Source organism: Pleurodeles waltl, chromosome 11 (assembly GCF_031143425.1).
Source record: "Pleurodeles waltl isolate 20211129_DDA chromosome 11, aPleWal1.hap1.20221129, whole genome shotgun sequence".
Classification (NCBI taxonomy): Eukaryota; Metazoa; Chordata; class Amphibia; order Caudata; family Salamandridae; genus Pleurodeles; species Pleurodeles waltl.
The window spans coordinates 380081851-380100743 of record NC_090450.1 but is presented as its reverse complement, the minus strand read 5'-3'; the positions used below and the strand labels follow the sequence as shown (position 1 = coordinate 380100743).

At 45.4% G+C, this 18893-nt stretch overlaps 1 protein-coding gene across 2 annotated transcripts in view; it reads left to right on the top strand.

Moving 5' to 3' along the window:
* Positions 1-18893, top strand: part of YEATS2 (YEATS domain containing 2) — a 1667962-nt gene that overhangs the window by 529670 nt on the left and 1119399 nt on the right. For both annotated transcript variants that reach the window (XM_069213699.1, XM_069213698.1), the window contains exon 12: positions 5008-5111. In XM_069213699.1, coding sequence (XP_069069800.1) covers positions 5008-5111 — 104 coding nt within the window. The remainder of the gene's footprint in view (positions 1-5007; positions 5112-18893) is intronic.

Below are 18893 nucleotides of genomic sequence, written 5' to 3'. Positions count from 1 at the left end.
GTAACTTATAAGTCACCTATATGTCTAACCTTCACTCACTGAAGGTTGGGTGCCAAGTTACTTAGTGTGTGGGCACCCTGGCACTAGCCAAGGTGCCCCCACATTGTTCAGGGCAAATTCCCCGGACTTTGTGAGTGTGGGGACACCATTACACACGTGCACTATACATAGGTCACTACCTATGTGTAGCGTCACAATGGTAACTCCGAACATGGCCATGTAACATGTCTAAGATCATGGAATTACAATTCCATGATCCCCCGGGTCTCTAGCACAGAACCCGGGTACTGCCAAACTGCCTTTCCGGGGTTTCCACTGCAGCTGCTGCTGCTACCAACCCCTCAGACAGGATTCTGACCTCTTGGGGTCCAGGCAGCCCTGGCCCAGGAAGGCAGAACAAAGGATTTCCTCTGAGAGAGGGTGTTACACCCTCTCCCTTTGTAAATAGGTGTGTTGGCCTGGGGAGGAATAGCCTCCCCCAGCCTCTGGAAATGCTTTGATGGGCACAGATGGTGCCCATCTCTGCATAAACCTGTCTACACCGGTTCAGGGATCCCCCAGCTCTGCTCTGGTGCGAAACTGGACAAAGGAAAGGGGAGTGACCCCTCCCCTGACCAGTACCTACCAGGGGAGGTGCCCAGAGCCCCTCCAGTGTGTCCCAGACCTCTGCCATCTTGGAAACAGAGGAGTTGGGGGCACACTGGACTGCTCTGAGTGGCCAGTGCCAGCAGATGACGTCAGAGACCCCCTCTGATAGGCTCTTAACTTTCTTGGTAGCCAATCCTCCTTTCTTGGTAGCCAAACCTCCTTTTCTGGCTATTTAGGGTCGCTGCTTTGGGGAATTCTTCAGATAACGAATGCAAGAGCTCACCAGAGTTCCTCTGCATCTCCCTCTTCGACTTCTACCAAGGATCGACCGCTGACTGCTCCGGGACGCCTGCAAAACCGCAACAAAGTAGCAAGATGACTACCAGCAACATTGTAGCGCCTCATCCTGCCGGCTTTCTCAACTGTTTCCTGGTTGTGCATGCTCTGGGGGGTCACCTGCCTTCACCCTGCACCAGAAGCCAAGAAGAAATCTCCCGTGGGTCGACAGAATCTTCCCCCTGCTAACTCAGGCACCAAAAGACTGCATCACTGGTCCTCTGGGTCCCCTCTTATCCTGACAAGCGTGGTCCCTGGAACACAGGAACTCTATCCAAGTGACTCCCACAGTCCAGTGATCCTTCAGTCCAAGTTCGATGGAGGTAAGTCATTGCCTCCCCACGCTAGACTGCAAACCTGTGTACTGCGTGATTTGCAGCTGCTCCAGCTCCTGTGCACTCTTCCAGGATTTCCTTCATGCACAGCCTAGCCTGGGTCCCCAGCACTCCGTCCTGCAGTGCTCAACCCTCTGAGTTGGCCTCCGACGTCATGGGACCCTCCTTTGTAACTCTGCATAGACTCCGGTTCACAAATCTTCTAAGTCCCTGCTCCGGTACTTCTGCGGGTGCTGCCTGCTTCTGTGGGGGCTCTCTGAGTTGCTGAGCGCCCCCTCTGTCTCCTCCTCCAAGGGGCGACATCCTGGTCCTTCCTGGTCCCGAGCAGCACCCAAAAACCTCTACTGCGACCCTTGCAGCTAGCAAGGCTTGTTTGCAGTATTTCTGCGTGGGAACACTTCTGCAACCTTCATCGCGACGTGGGACATCTTCCATCCAAAGGAGAAAATCCTAGACCTCTTCGTTCTTGCACAATTCCAAGCTTCTTCCATCCGGAGGCAGCTTCCCTGCACCTTCATCCGGGGTTTCCTGGGCTCCTGCCCCCCCTGGACACTGTTGTGACTATTGGACTTGGTCCCCTTGCTTTGCAGGTCCTCAGGTCCAGGAATCCCTCTTCAGTGCTTTGCTGGTGTTTGTTGTTCTTGCAGAATCCCCCTATCACGACTATTGTACTCTTTTGGGGTAGTAAGTGTACTTTACTCCTACTTTTCAGGGTCTTGGGGTGGGTATCTTGGACACCCTGACTGTTTTCTTACAGTCCCAGCGACCCTCTACAAGCTCCCATAGGTCTGGGGTCCATTCGTGATTTGCATTCCACTTTTGTAGTATATGGTTTGTGTTGCTCCTAGACCTATGTTTGCCTATTACAACCTATTGTAATTCTACACTGTTTGCAGTACTTTTCTGACTCTTACTTACCTGTTTTGGGTTTGTGTACATATAACTTGTGTATATAACTTATCCTCATACTGAGGGTACTCCCTGGGATACTTGTGGCATATTGTTATAAAAATAAAGTACCTTTATTTTTAGTAACTCTGTGTATTGTGTTTTCTTATGATATTGTGCATATGATATAAGTGGTATAGTAGGAGCTTTGCGTATCTCCTAGTTCAGACTAAGCTGCTTTGCCATAGCTACCTTCTATCAGCCTAAGCTGCTAGAAACACCTCTATTCTACTAATAACGGATAACTGGACCTGGCACAAGGTGTAAGTACCTTTGGGACCCACTACAAGCCAGGCCAGCCTCCTACATTCTTTTCAACAACATCCTGTGGATTCCATTGGTACCCAGGCTTTGTGGGTTCCCCTGGAGGGGACTGAAAATAGCAAAAATCTAACAAAATTTTGGGGGTGATTCTAACTCTGGCGGGCGGCGCAGGCCGCCCGCCAGAGTTCCCCCCTCCAGAATACCGCACCGCGGTCAGAATACCGCACCGCGGTCAGAAGACCGCTGCGGTTATTCTGGGTTTCCCACTGGGCTGGCGGGCGACCGCCAAAAGGCCGCCCGCCAGCCCAGTGGGAAACACCCTTCCCACGAGGAAGCCGGCTCCGAATGGAGCCGGCGGAGTGGGAATGTGCGACGGGTGCAGTTGCACCCGTCGCGAATTTCAGTGTCTGCAAAGCAGACACTGAAATTCTTTGTGGGGCCCTCTTACGGGGGCCCCTGCAGTGCCCATGCCATTGGCATGAGCACTGCAGGGGCCCCCAGGGGCCCCACGACACCCCATACCGCCATCCTGTTCCTGGCAGGCGAACCGCCAGGAACAGGATGGCGGTATGGGGTGTCAGAATCCCCATGGCGGCGCAGCAGGCACCGCCGCCATGGAGGATTCAGAATGCCCTGCGGGGCACCGCCAGCCTGTTGGCGGTGCTCCCGCCGACCCTGGCCCCGGCCGTCCTTGACCGCCGGGGTCAGAATCACCCCCTTTGTTTTTTTTTGAAAAAATAGCAAAATAATGCTCCACAAAAAGCTTGTGTCCCTAACCCCCCTCATTTGTTTTAAAAATAAAAAGCATTAACATAGGATTTGGTCTGCTAATGTCAAATTTTCCTGCATTTCAGCAACCTGCAGGGCTGAATCAGAAAACTATTTTTTAAACATATTTGTGGCATTTTTCAAAAAGGTAGCCCATTTTCCCTCTTTCAGAGCTTTCAGCTTGCTTGTAGTTCATGATGGAAACCAGGGTGAAACCCATTGGTGATCTGGGAAAGGTATAGGTTCTGAAAAGTAAACAAACTTCTGAATTCAGCAAGAGGTCATCTGTGTAGGTCCCTCAACGTTTTCCCAAAGAACCTAACTGCTGAAGTAAAAAAAATATTGAAAATGAGTCGTTCAGTAGGAAAAAGGTGCCATTTCTGATAAACATTTTCATTTGTAACTTCTTTTCACGTTGGCTGAATTACAAAAGCTGTATATCATTACATCTGCTACACCCTTCTGGTTGCTGGGATAGCTAGGGTTTGTAGGTTCTCCAAGAGTTTGAGGTACTTAGAGCCAACTTCTGAACTGTACCTTAACAATGGTTTTACATTGTGTGACAGGTATAGTGCAATTCATATGGTAAAATATAAAGAGTGAAAAGTGGCCATCAAACAAATCTTTGTATTTCTGAAATAGACACCAGATACAGAGTTTGAGTAGTAATTATTTGTACATCTCTGAATTTGTGGGTACCCATACTACCATGTCATTCAAAGGGCATTCATCAAAATGTCTAACTTACACAATGCCTCGCATTTGGAAGGCAGAGGCACAAATGCAGAGAAATACAATTGGTAATAACAAGACAAAACTAGACAAATAGGGGAATCCAGAGTGGGGCAACTTTTGTGGCTGCCATGTGGTTTTCATACCCATAAACCTTTGCAACACTCCAACTTTGACAAAAAAAAAGACACACATTTCTCTCCCATTCTGTGGGGAGCCACACATTTCCTACCACTCAACATTCCTCCAAGTCTCCAGATACAAAGATGGTATCACGCTTGTGTGGGTAGGGGCAGTGCCTATGACAGGAATGCCCCCAAAATAACATAAACATTTCCTTTCACAAAAGATATGATATGGCAATAAGGGTAGTGGTGTTTTTTCTGGCTGGGGATCGACGACCACCCTGACATTGCCGAAATGTAAACACCCAGGAAAGTTTAGGGTGGAATGCCTTGTGTGGATTGACAAAGATCTTACCCACAATACTCTGCAAACCTCAAAGTGTGCCTACAGTTGAACATTTTCCCTGCATTTCTGTGACATGAACTTCCAGAATCAACAGGTATCCTAAAAATTCCTACCACCCAGCGTTCTTCCACTTGTCTTGATAAAAATGTTAATTCAATTGTGTGGCTGGGCATAACGTGGGGGTATCTAGGCGCTGGCCCTATTCATGAGATTTGTGGAGTGAACGTACTTACCCACACGATTACAAGTTTTCTCAAATATGTTTTGTCTATTTTCTAGATGTACAAATATGTTGTTAAGGATACGTAAAGAATGAGTCTAATAGGAAGATATGTTCAGTTTTTTACTGATTTATAATAATATTTGTGAACCAAATAGTTAATTCTCTGGCCATATATTTTGATGCAGTGATATAAGAATTAATTTACTGAGATTGTAAAGTTCCCAGTTGGTTTTCCTTACATTGTTTAATTTTCCCCACAAACTATATTTTAGCTGGGGTCCTTAATTTCTGTGTTCGAAATGTTTACTACACACTGAAATGTAACTTGTTTTTTATGTACAGGAAGTCCAACAAGTAAGCACCTCAACGTTACTCTGGCTGGTCGCGGATCTGGTTCACCAGGCCCAAAGATCCATAGCAGCAGCTTCCTAACCTCGTCTGTCAAGGTATTTTTCCTTCCAAAAACAAGCTCTGCATCTTTATTCAACTTCCTCAAAGATTAAATGTGATGTCATTGACCATAGTTCAGCATGTGGTAGATTAGGATGACCTTGTTGTCCTGAGCTGGCCTCAACTATAGGCAGACCATACTTCGTGGTGTAACTGTTATGTTCCAAGGATTGTCTGTTTTCAGTGTTAACAAGGCTCTCTTGGTCTACTGGCTTGAAATGTGTCCTTCAAGAGTGTGAGCCCTCAGACTTTCTTGAGCTAATTATCATTTATCTTTATGATATGTTTATAGTTTACTGATAAGTCTCCAGCATTATATGCCTGCCAACATGTCAAGATTTGTTTGGTTACTTTGATAAACAGAATAAATATTTGAAAAGCATACCTTTCTTTTCAGTACTTTTCAGATATAACTTCTTTTGTTGTTAAAACTATTTTAATGTTATATAAAGGTACTTTGCCACAAAAACGTTATAAATAAATGCAAAGTTGACAGGTGGACTGGTATCAAAAGTCTAAGCCATTGGCAGTCACTAGAATCACATTCCAGTCACTATTTTTTCCCTCAATGCCACTCCAAATGGGGACCAACCAAATGCATATTGGACTTGGTCAGGTTCCAATAGGAGCAGTCTAAGCAAAACAGCCAAACCATTTCACCTCTAGATGAGAGCCCAAGCACCCGAGACCAGTTTCAGCCTTATCATACTCTAGCCCAGGGGTCTTCAAACTGGGGGGGTGAGACCACCTTGGGTTGGGGGGGGGAGCTCAAGTGATTCCAGGAGGGGTGCCACAACGTTGACCAAAAGAAGCATTATACAGATAAGTGATTTGTTTTATGCAGAAACATGTTATTGCATTTTTAAAAAGGTAACAGTACTTACTGCAGTGTTAAAATAAGTATACACATACATTGGCATTTTTATAAAATAATTGTGAAAAATTCTGAGGGTAGGCCTGAATGATTTTTATTTTTCTATTTTTGGGGGGGGGGGGTGGGGGGGGGGGCCGCATTCAAAAGTTTGAAGACCACTGCTCTAACCTGATTCCTCAAGGTGGATGAGCCAACACGTTAATAGGGGGGAGCTGTTCCAAGGGTCTGGCTTTGCTCTGAGAGTCCCTCAGTGAGCTGAGCCCTGAAAATGTTTGCCGTGTAAATCATACAGTAAACATCAGGTAAGATATGATACACTTTTTTGAATTTTAACACGTGGAAGCTTTTACATTAATATGTCACATTATAGCTCTGCACTGAGAAGTATTTTTTAAAAGGCATACTTTTTAAACATGAACTTATTATCACCCAAGCCCCCACCCTAGCAACAGTGCCTGTAGTGAATTGAGAGGCTAAAAGTTCTCAACTAAAACCTGTATGTGGCCCGTATTCTAGTAGTTAGACCAACTTTATAGTGTATTCAATCGAATGTTATATGTTTTTGGACAACTAGTATTCTGAAATCATGTATTTAACAGAGATTCCACGTGCAATAGTGAAGAAAAAGGAGGATCTGTAAAATAAAATATTTGTCTCAGTTCACACACAATTTGCTTAAGGTGGAAGCTCGATTAATCCAGTTTTCTGGTTTCACTGTGCACAAATCAGCACTAAATGGGTATCTAGTTGTCTCTCCTTTTTACCTCAAATGTTAATGCTTTGTGTTTAACTCTTTGTACTTGAAGATAGAGTGAGGGTGAAAGCCGAAGCCACATGAAAGCTGGTTCGCTATAAGCTTGAGATGCCCACATTCTGTCAAGCTGACAAAAAGCCAGGCTTCAGGCTCGAGCTTCCAGCAGCTCACCCACCTCTACTGATTCTTGGCATGTAACAACATTCAACATTTATGGGGTTCTCCGTCAATACTGTGAAGCCATAGTTGTATTACAAAATGTCATCCTAGAGATCCTAGTAGGATTCCCAGGAGTTCTCATTGTGAGTAGCAGTGTCTTCATACAAGGCACCAGGGTAGAGAAATACCATCAAAAGCTTAATCAGACTCACCAGCAACAACTGGAACATGGCCTAAATCGCTACGGGTGCAGTGTAGTTTCCTGAAGCACCTTGTGTGGACCTCCTATCTGAGGTGGACAAGGCCATTTCTAACAGAGTGGAGGACCTGTGAACCATCTTCAAATGGGATTTGAGATGTGCAACTTGCTGAGCATTGCCAACTACTGTGGGTGCTTCATCCCAAACAAGGTCATTACTGATCGTAAGGGAACTAATCAAGAAGAATGCTGAATGAACCATAGCTTGAATAGATGTTCCAAAAAAACAGAGTGCACTAGAAGCAGAAAGCATTCATCACCTGGTTTATGCCTGCCCCTTCTCAACAGGATGCTGTCATTCTTTGAAAGAAAAAGTGGAGCAATTCACATTCTGTTGTCTACTCCTTCAAAGTCCTAAAACAGAGCACCATTGACACTTTCATATTTGCCTCTATGGACACCTTTTTCTAGGGTGACAGACAACAAACTTTGCTTTTCCAAAGGCTAGCCCCTCATTTTCCACTCCACATCAATAAATCCACAGCACCTAGATTGCCATTGTATAGTGGAATATGTTTTTGTTTTATGGATAGTGATGGGGTGATTTGACTGTGTCAAATTGTACATTTTGTACTTTCCCCCCAGCCATCAAAATTATGACGGGAGTCCAGGTGAATTACAGGCAGGGATCCTCAGCCCAATAGAAGGTGATGCACTTCATGTGTAATGTGTATTATAAAGAAGGTACTCAGCATAGTCACCATGGTTGGTAGAATGTTTAGCTGGCTCCATCTAATCTCTTTGGGAATATCACAGCCACCCTCACACCACTGGCACACAATTGGTACTCTGTTATTGGGATCATCCTGTTCGTGTCATCTTGTGCACAAGATACCAGCTTGAACACTGGTGGAGACCTGCCGCAGGATGACCAATTAACAAGTGAACAAAAGATGAGAGCTTCAAGTTTAGTTTCAAGTTTTTATTTCATGAATTGGAACTCTTAAGATGTCCACATGTTAAACCACTTTATAAAAAAAAACATAAAACAACCTAAGAACATTCATATAAAAAGTCCACAGAAGATCAAAAAATAGCTAAGAAATTAGACAAATGCATTGCTCATATAAAATATCATAGTAGCGGGTCTAAACTTGATTAAATTATTCTAGTTATTCAAATTAGCCTCTAGAGTTTAAGCATTAGATATTCTGAGGCAGAAAAATCCATAGAGCACCTCAGGCAGTACGGCATGTAACCGTAGAGAGACTTCTCGTCAAGAACCCTCACATACCATAACATTTTCTACAATAAAAACAGTTGTGAAACATATACTTCTGAGCCGAAAAAATAGAAAAATTCAAAACTAACGACCTTTAACAGAAAATGCGAATTGAACAACACCAGGAGTTCTCCAATCTTCCCTGTAGAGTACATTTTCAAACTTCATATTTATCACCCATACAGGACATTTAGTAGAGGTTTAAAAAACTTTGGGAACAAGAAAGGAAAGGTTGTTGATGCTATAGAGTCCGCACATCCGTAGTTATGATGACCGGCTAGTTTGTCAAAACTTTTAGTGTTAGGGTGCTAGGGCCGGTATGACACTCAACCACCCAGGTGTCTACTGCACTGGTCATAACATAGTTATGAACTGTGCTGGAAGAATTCATTAAGCAAAATACCAGAGCACACCAGAAGGTAGTCCAAACAATAAATGGCAAAGTCCATAAAGAAATTATTTTTCTTCTTCCAATGAATGATCTTTATTTCTGGTGAGTATAGAAATACACAAAACAGCCAACACGTGTTTCGTTTCAAATAAAGATTATTCATTGGAAGAAGAAGAAGAATTTCTTTATGGACTTTGCCATTTATTGTTTGGACTACCTTCTGGTGTGCTCTGGTATTTTGCTTAATGAGAGGTTTAAAAAGACTGAAAGAATTTAAAAATCCCAAAACAAAAGAGTTAATTGGGAGGATTAAAGAGGGCTTCCAAAGTTTCTCCTACTGAGCGAATATTAAAGTGCAGGTACAGAGGTTTTAGCCATATTTTCCTAGCCGGGGCTAAAGCAGGACAAATAAATAGAACATGTTTACTATTCTGCACACCCATTTGACATAGATTGAAATTATTATCAAAACCATCCCATTTGGAGGTAAGATCTCTAAGGGGCAATCTATCTAGTCTCAGCAAAAGTACAAGCGCCTTATCCCCTGGGGGAGATTCCAAGAAAGGTAGGGCTGAGATTGTTTCAGCATTACTGATTCGGTTAACCTGGTCAGTCTCCTTTTATTACTGCAGAACTGTAAATCAGAGGAGAAACTTTTCAACCATTATGTTTCTTTTAAAAGAATTTTAAGCGTAGTGGGCAGGGAGGATTGAATCAAAACATGGTTTAGCTCAAGCAATTGTAAAGCTAGATTATAATTTTTTTTAAAACATAGATTTTTCATTCAGTCTATTAAAGATTTCTAAAAAAGCTAAATTTCTTAAGGTAGCTGCCATACTGCAGGCTAAACTATAAGCTCTCCTAACCACAGCCACAAGGCCCAATACGAAAACATTCTTGATACCAAATTCGAGCCTTAAAGCTGCCCCTGAGGCGGAGTTACTACACAGGGCTAATTGTCTTAATATCTATCCTTCCGTCCTATCTATAAAAAAAATCCATTTGGAGATATCTATGCCCTGAAGAGCATACAGAAGAGTGGCCAGGATCTTTGTTTGATATACCATTATTAAAGGGTGGAAATGACGAAGACCAACTGCTGTAAAAAAATTTAGCTAGACCTTGTGCTTGAGATAAAGCCTTCGAAACTTTATTGCACATATGATCTTTATCACTGAGTGAGGAGAAGGTTTTCCCCAAGAAACAGTAGGATTTTACCCGCTCTAGCTTGTGTTGGCCCAAAGACCAGGAAAAGTTGATTTTCTTACCCAGAACTGGGCAGATCATGAATAGATAAGGAAAATAACAATGGTGCCAACAAGCAGCCGTGCGTCAGTCCATTTTTTGTATGGAATTTATCAGACAAGCTCTGTTCTTCTCTTAGCAAAAGTTTACACCAGGTATAGGAGTGCAAGGCTACAATCAAGCATAGCAGGTTTGAGGGGGGGGGGGGTACCCAGTTCATCTAGTTTTTTCCACAGTATTAACCTGTCCACTCTGTCGAAAAACTTAGAGAAGTCAATAAATGCTGCATATACTCTCCCCTTCCCTTATCTGAACACATTTTTCATTTATCGTATGTAACAGTAAAATATTGTCCAAAGTACTATGTTCCTTTCTAAAACCTGCTTGTTCCAGAGGAAGTATTTCTTTGTCCTCGACCCAGGAAGTTAAATGTACTAAAATACTTTTTCCAAATATCATGCCAGTTGCGTCCAATAGTGCGATTTGGCGATAATTTACAGGCAAGGATTTATCACCCTTTTTATGTTACGGGACAATAACACTCCCTCTCCAGGAGCCTCGGACTCCACTTTTTAAGTAGCAGGCATGGAAAACCGGATGGAGGATTTTTGCCCAAAGCAGAGGTTCAAGTTTGATTAAAGCCACCGGGACCTCATCTGGGCCCATAGCTCTGGAATTCCTCATTGTCCTAACAAAACCCCTCAATTTCAGACGCAGAGGAGGGACCCCCAACAATTCTGTCAGAGCTATCATTTTTACTCCAATCCATTTCCCAAGGCTCACTCACCTTGTTTTTTGCATACAGAGCCGATATATAATTCTTCCAGCCCACCTCAGCTATTGGGGGGGGGTCCACTGTACGATTTACGCCTTCCACAGCCTTTAGCAATGGTGTCCCAAAATCTGTGGGAATTTTGTCTCTGCTGCTTCCCCCACAGCTATCTATATCTGTTCCTCCTTTTCCCTTTTTATACCTAACTTCACTCGTGCTCTTCTCTTATTAATAAAGATATTCTCTTGCTCCTGTCTATAGACTCCCATTCATACTGTCTCCTTAACAATTTATACATTTTTCTATTTTATAGAAAAATGGATTGGCTTACTTTCTTTTGTCGCAGCTTTGGACGATGATATTTAACACTGCAGGTTATATATTTAAAAAAAAAAATTAAAAATGATTTAGGGGATTGACATTCCATTCCACTCCTTCTCTCACTAAAGATTCAAGAGCTTTTTTTACAGAGAACATTTTAGCGGGAGTCCAAAAGATTTTACCTGTTTTCCCACAAAAGCTAATGATATAATGGTTTTGCCTGGGGGTTCCAAGATTCTATGAGGGAAAAGAGCATTTTTAACAAAAGAATGAGAATCTTATGATCACTAAAGGATGTATTCATGACTCTCATATCTCTACTGATTGAGCAATATTATCGGAAGCTATCACTTAATTAGTGAGCTACTCTGCAGGGATTTATGTGTAAAGGCTGCTGGATGATCAGAACTAAAACGCCCATTTAGAATAATATAGCACAATTCTCTCAAGCCTGGTGAAATAGTCGGTGGAATATTTAAAGCGGTTTCCCTCTCCCCAAAAGTGGAAAGGGATAAGTTGGAGATTTTGCAATTTAAATCTCCCATTATTAGTAACTCATCTACACTTTCATGTGGATTAGAGCAGATTACTAAAATATGATTGAGCATAGACAATAAAACACTATCGAATTCCTTATCTGGGGGATATAAGCATTAACTATTAACAGGGATTTTTTTTACCATTCTCTGATATTGGATACAATCTCACAATCTGAAAAACGTTTGAGGAGATAGACGTGCTAACATATTCCCATTTAAGTTTAATATTCAATAATATGGCAATTCCTCCTTTTGCTCGCCCTTTCTTTGATGGCTGCGCCTTTCTACTTAGAACCAGATTCTCAGGATATGTTAAATCTGCAACTCTCCAGTTCTCCTGAATGCAGATTGCATCCACGTGAAGTGAACAGATGAGATCTAATTTCTCTGTAGTGTTCCCTAAACTGCTGCATTCCAGGAGACCAAGGACAAACTCTGGTTAGTATCAGGGATGTGAAGAAATACTCTTCATCCAGGTGCAGTTTAGAGTGCTATTTAAGGGTCCCGCCAGCCAATTCCAGTTTTCCTTTTTGGTGCCTGTGTAATACGATGAGGCATCCTCCAAAATCCACTCTTACACCATGAGTAACGGAAATTTTAACTTTTTCCCGGTAGGGAGCAATATAAGCAGACCTTTGATGCAGATTGGTACCGTTCACGTGATGGGTAATATTGGGCTGTATCTGGTTACGGGAAAGCTTCCTTACCCATATTGGCACCACATCTATACCTCTGCGATGTAACTGCTCACAATGAACTAAAATCAAATTTAAAACCGTTTTAAAAAAGAACGAGGCTTTTGTCTTTACCATTCCTATACTATGCTCAAGATAAACGCGGGAAATATCACAACTGTCAATAAACGTTAACTCAGCAATATCTGATAGGCATGAAATTAAAGCAGAACAATTTAAGATAACACTTTAACCAAATAAAGCGGAAAACTCTAAACATTCTGGAGTCTCTGTGCTATCAAGAGATACTTATTCCATTGTATATTCATCCCCTCCTTTATAGGGGTCAGACATACAATTTACTGCCGCTATATTTGCATTTACATTGCAGGTGGAGACCTCTCGTAATTTTACAATGGGAAACAGACTCCTAGAGTCAGGAGGAGGATACTGTTGCACCTCCATGGGAGTTAGTTTTGTTCACCCCATGGAGTTAGGGGGCTAGCTGATCTCACCACCTTGGGACTCCCCATCCTTAGTCAATTCCTGTTCTTCTTGCTGGGATGAGGACCCATTTCAGCCCTTAACCTCGAACTTAATCCTTCTTGGGTTCTTTTTGGAAATTCTCCTTTTCCTCTGTTTTTCCCCTTTACTGTTGTTTTTTTCCCAGAGAACATCTTACTTGAGGCTTTTTCAGCCAGGATCCCCTCATGTTCCACCGGCAGCAAATCAGGGTTTATTTTAGGTTTAAAAAAAATGAGATAGGGGGCCATTGGGGGAATAGCCTCATCTTTTTTTGGAGCAGGTTCATGGTCAGTGGGGGCTACGTTGCTCGCAGGGAAAGGACTAGAAAATAGATTTTCTAAGGAATAGACTAAGCTCTCTTGGGAGGAAGGATCCTGAGTGTTAGAAGGATTACGATGAATTTCCGGCTTTCCCACCTGTGAACCCTGCTCTGAGAAAGAAAGCCAAGTAGGAAAGTCATGGGCCCACGTGGGGCTGGCGAACACAGAAATAGTTGTAGAACTTGTTGCCCCGTCGATTGCGGATCAGCCTGAACGGCCCTACCAGATTTCCCAACTTGACCTGGGTTTAGGTTCTTTTGATCTAACAAGGTTTTCAATATGGGTAATAATTTGTCTTGTATATGGTCAGAATTAGTAACTGGTTTTTCTAGGAGAACCAAGATAGAATACCAGATTCTTTCAAGACATTTGAAGGACTCAGAGAATATTAAGTTTTGCTCTGGGGGACCACTCAGCAGATGCAGAGAGCACATGAGGTCTGGCGTCAGCTAAGATATTTGAGGAGAAAGAGAAAGGTCAGAGGGAGTACTACTGAACAGCCTTAGACCTGGTGTCATGGGACCAAGGTTACTATCCAGATGAGTCTTTAAGTGACTATTGGGAGAGATTCTTTTCCCCTGGGCGTAATCCAAATCAATATCTGGGAGAGTAAAATCTTCTAGTCCTGCTCTAGTTCCCACCTCACCTGTCACATTCGCTGTTGAGGACTTTTGAATTTCCTGGGGTGGTGGTTGAGTCTCAGAGACCCCCCTCAAGACGGATGGGGGTACCTCCTTCTCTCTATCAAGAGCACTGCTGACTCCTAGTTCAGTGCAGTCATTAGTAGCTAGTTCTTCAGGTGACTCCTTTTGGACAACGGATAGAATGGAATTTATACTTTTTGTGTGCAGGAGAGGAATGCTCTTATTCCATAAGGGATTTGACTTGGTCTTTTTACATGTGCAATTAAGAAAAGTCCTGCTCCTTCGAAAGTATTTAGCCATCATCCTTGTCATAGACTAGGCCCTTGACTGAATACAGATGAACACAGCTGCTTTATCGTCTAGGGGGACGGATACAGGTATACGTTTATCGAAGGAGTGATATCACAAACTCCAAACTGCAAAGTAGGTGTCGGGTTTGCTATTGAAAGCAATGGAGGGACCCAGGGATCACTTAGGCGGTGCAGGCAAGGCACGGGGGCTTCTCGGGCCAGCCACCGACTGGGCTAGGAAGAGGGCCGCCTGCTGGTCACTCCTCCACTGGAAGGTGGTTCCTGTCGGTCCTGGGGGCTGCAGTTACAGTGCTTGGTCCAGGCGGCGGGTTCCTTGTTACCAGGCAGTCGCGGTCAGGGGGAGCCTTTGGATCCTCTCTGCAGGCGTCGCTGTAGGGGTGCAGGGGGGTCGACTCAAGTTACTCATGTTGTCGTAGTCGCCTGGGAGTCCTCTCTGCGGTGTTAGTTCTCTGGAGCTCGAGCTTAGGGCGTTGGGTGCAGAGTGAGAAGTCTCACGCTTCCGGCGGGAAGAGACACTTCTTTAGAAGTTGTTAGAAAGGTGCAAAGTTGTTGCTGTTTTTGAAAAGTGCCGCTGTTCTCAGGAGTTTCTTGGTCCTTCGGGTTCAGGGCAGTCCATTGAGTCCTCAGAGGTCGCTGGTCCCTGTCAAATGCGTCGCTGTGCAGGTTCTTTGAGTCTGGAGACAGGCTGGTAGGGCTGTGGCCAAGTCAGTTGGTGTCTCCGCCGTCTCTGCTGGGCTTTCAGGTCAGCAGTCCTTCTTTCTTCAGGTTGCAGGACTCTGATTTCCTGGGTTCTGGTCACCCCTAAATACCCAATTTAGGGTTGTGTTTAGGTCTGGGGGGCAGTAGCCAATGGCTACTGTCCTGGAGGGTGGCTACACCCTCTTTGTGCCTCCTCCCCGAGGGGAGGGGGCACATCCCTATTCCTATTGGGGGAATCCTCCAATCTCAAGATGGAGGATTTCTGAAGGCAGGAGTCAGCTCAGGGCACCTTAGGGGCTGTCCTGACTGGTGGGTGGCTCCTCCTTGTTTTCCTCATTATCTCCTTCAGCCTGGCCACCAAAAGTGGAGGCAGTGGCTGGAGGGGCTGGCATCTCCACTAGCTGGGATGCCCTGGGGTGCTGTAACAAAAGGCATTAGCCTTTGAGGCTCACTGCCAGGTGTTACAGTTCCTTCAGGGGGAAGTAAGAAGCACTTCCATCCAGTACAGGCGATGTTCCTGGCCACAGAGTCACAAAGGCACTCACCCCATGTGGCCAGAAAGTCGTCTGGTTGTGGCAGGCTGGCAGAAACTGGTCAGAATAGCACTATGAGTCGGACTGGTATTCAGGGGTCATCTCTAAGATGCCCTCGGGGTGTATTTTACAATAAATCCCACACTGGCATCAGTGTGCGTTTATTGTGCTGAGACGTTTGATGCCAAACTTCCCAGATTTCAATGTAGCCATTATGGAACTGTGGAGTTCGTGTTTGACAAACTTTCAGACCATATACTCTTTATGGCTACCCTGCACTTACAATGTCTAAGGTTTTGCTTAGACACTGTAGGGGCATAGTGCTCATGCACATATGCCCTCACCTGTGGTATAGTCACCCTGCCTTAGGGCTGTAAGGCCTGCTAGAGGGGTGACTTCCCTATGCCACAGGCAGTGAGAAGTGGGCATGGCACTCTGAGGGGAGTGCCATGTCGACTTAGTCATTTTCTCCCCACCAGCGCACACAAGCTGTGAGGCAGTGTGCATGTGCTGAGTGAGGGGTCCCCAGGGTGGCATAAGACACGCTGCAGCCCTTAGAGATGTTCCCTGGCAACAGGGCCCTTGGTACCAGGGGTACCATTTACAAGGGACTTATATGTGTGCCAGGGCTGTGCCAATTGTGGGAACAAAGGTACAGTTTAGAGAAAGAACACTGGTGCTGGGGCCTGGTTAGCAGTGTCCCAGCACACTTTCAGTCATAACTGGCATCAACAAAAGGCAAAACGTCAGGGAGTAACCGTGCCAAGGAAGGCATTTCCTTACAACCTTCCTTCCTTAAGCACCAGGTGGTGTCTAGGTGATGACTTTGCCCCAGAAGGGAGAGCTAGACGTCAATAGGTACTACGGAGGATCTATTTTCCTCTTGGCATCAGCAAGATTTCTTCTCCAGCCCTCTCCAGTCCCCACGCTTTCTCCGCCCAACTCCGCAGAAAGAGACAGGATGCTATGCCAGGGGACAAAGTCAAACTACTCCACAGAGACAGTACGGTTCAGAGGTGTGACCAGTGACTATAGTTACTGTTAAAGTCTCTTATAGCGAGGGCAAGTGGCACCACAACTCCTGGCAAAGCACCACTCCACCGCCTCTCCTCTCCTCACACCTGGCTCCCTTTTGGTCTGCTTTTCTCTGCACTTCACAGTGATACAGCGTCACTCGTCTCTCAAAGAGACCCACCTTTCAGGTAGTGCGGGGCTACAAGGTGTCCTCCTTTATTATCCGGTGACTATGGAAAAGAGGGGAGAGGCCTTACTTCTTGCCTCCCCTCTTCACCTCCTCTTTTCCTAACCTGCGGTGTTTTTTTGGTGTTTTTTAGGCGTGGTAGTACTCCTCTGTGCCTCCGCGTCTCTTGGCAGCAGCGATGCACTCCTCTGCGTCTCACCGCGTCTCCCTGCCAATTGCCGCCTGGCCGCGGTAATGCGTTGAAATTCAAAAGTGCGCCTTGATCAAATACTGCCTCCTAGGGAGAGGCACCCTGGTAAATGCCTTTGGGCAGCTGCATTGTTAGATGAAAAATTGCTTGATGCTGCAGAGAAAGTTTCAAGGAAAATGTGAAATGTTATGAAGGCTGACGTTAAGTTGCTGATATAGTGCTAATTTGACTTTGTTGAGATTTGGGAGTGTGGCCAAGATGGTAGAGAGGATGGACTTTAAGTGAAGAGCTCTGCTACAGGTCCCAAATGAATCCTACATAATCCTGCTTTCAGAAGGTGGACGAAGCCGTGACCCCCAGGAAAATGTTGCACACAGGGCACTGACGGAGGAGAACAGCGAGAAGGCGTTTGGATCCTGTGCATACTTGATACGAAGGAAGAGGTGGCTGAAACAGGAGTGGCCTACTGCGAGGCGGCAGCCCTCTGACAGTGGCCGTGCCGAGGTGATCCGAGAGAGAGATGAGGCCGAGCAGGGGCTGCTGTCGGGACGCAGCTGCCTCACCTATGTTGTGGATGACCTCAGAGTGTGACCTGAGGATTAGAGAGAGGCAAGAGGTGCACCTCGCTGCCAGAGGTGATGAGGATTCCCCCCGGAGTTCATTCCTTTGCAGCAATAAAGACTCTGATCTTCATACTGGGGGGAGGGAAAACAGTAACGGTCCTATTGGGGCCCCCTCCCGGGATGCCTATGGTGGGGGGGTGATCAGAAGGGACCCTGTGAATCCTAGGCTCCTTCCCGCAATCTGACGGACCAAGCAAGTGGTGTGGGAGACTGCCATAAGAGCAGGGGGCTAAATTTCGACTGGAGGGGCGACTTGACACTTCTGAAGGAAACATGGAGCATCTAGAACAGGCTCAAAGCGAGCTAAAATTTTCAGAGACCCCACACCGAGGCACCAACTACACGACATGACCATGCAGGGGAGAGCCAGAGACAGCTAGTGAGCCCAGGGTGTACACATGCGATCTGCAGATACCCTCTACAGCATTGCCCATTATGATGCAGGCACTATCCTAGATCAGATGCCCCATAAGAGGCCAGGACCTAGTGCTGCCCAGATGACATAATGGAGGGCTAGTGGAGTTGCCCATGGTCACTGTGCCTTCCTCTTGAAAAAGGATCAGCGGGCCTGGTTGGGCCCCCTCCCAGCAAGGGAAACTAGACAAGTATGCCAGAGTGGTCTCCTCAATTACAGATTAAGATGGGCACCCAACTGTGCAGACAGGCCCGGACAGTGTGGCGCTGCTGCAAGCCATACAATCCTCCCCGGTTGCCTTAGAGGGTGGGATTGGCAAAATAAGATCAGACGTCTCCCTCTGATCTTATCCCCTGTGGCGGAAAAGGTGACAACAGCTGAAACACAGATATCAACCCTGGAGGATGTACTACACATCCTCAGAAAAGAGGACACAGAAGTACGAGCAGACAACAAGGACATGGTGTGGCGCCTGGAAGGTGCAGAAAAAAGAGCAAAGAGGAATAATTTGCATTTTGTGGCGTTTCCAGAAGGGGCAGAAGGCCTGAGCACAGTCAAGTTCCTGGGAGACTGGCTGGCCCAAGTGTTCCCCAAAGAGAGACTTTCACCCTGCTTTGTGATAGGACGTGCTCATCACGCTCTGGGGAACAAACTGCCACCAAGGGCCCCACGAGGCCAGTGATAGCATGGTTTTTAAACTATAAAGACCGGAATTTAATCTTGTCTGAAGCCAGGAAACTGAAGGAGGTACATTAAGAAAGTTCATTGGTACAAATATTCCACAACTACACAAGGGAAGTTAAGCGCCAGCGACGCACATTTGATGCCATGAAAGCCAAATTGCACACTCTCCAATTACTATATTTGCTCCTCTTCCCGGCCAAACGGACAGTCCTCTTTAAGATTCGGAAGAGAGCGCTGGGACAACCATAAAGAGAAACAAATCGACTTGCTAGTTAATGACATGGACAGATGATTCATCCAGGCCCGAAGAAACCAGGACCCATGACTCATTGCACCCTCTGGCATCAGCTATAGCTGGGCTGGAGGAGGGGGTGATGGACCAGGATGTTTGAGCGCCCACCGCTCAAGAAATGGCTTAAAAGG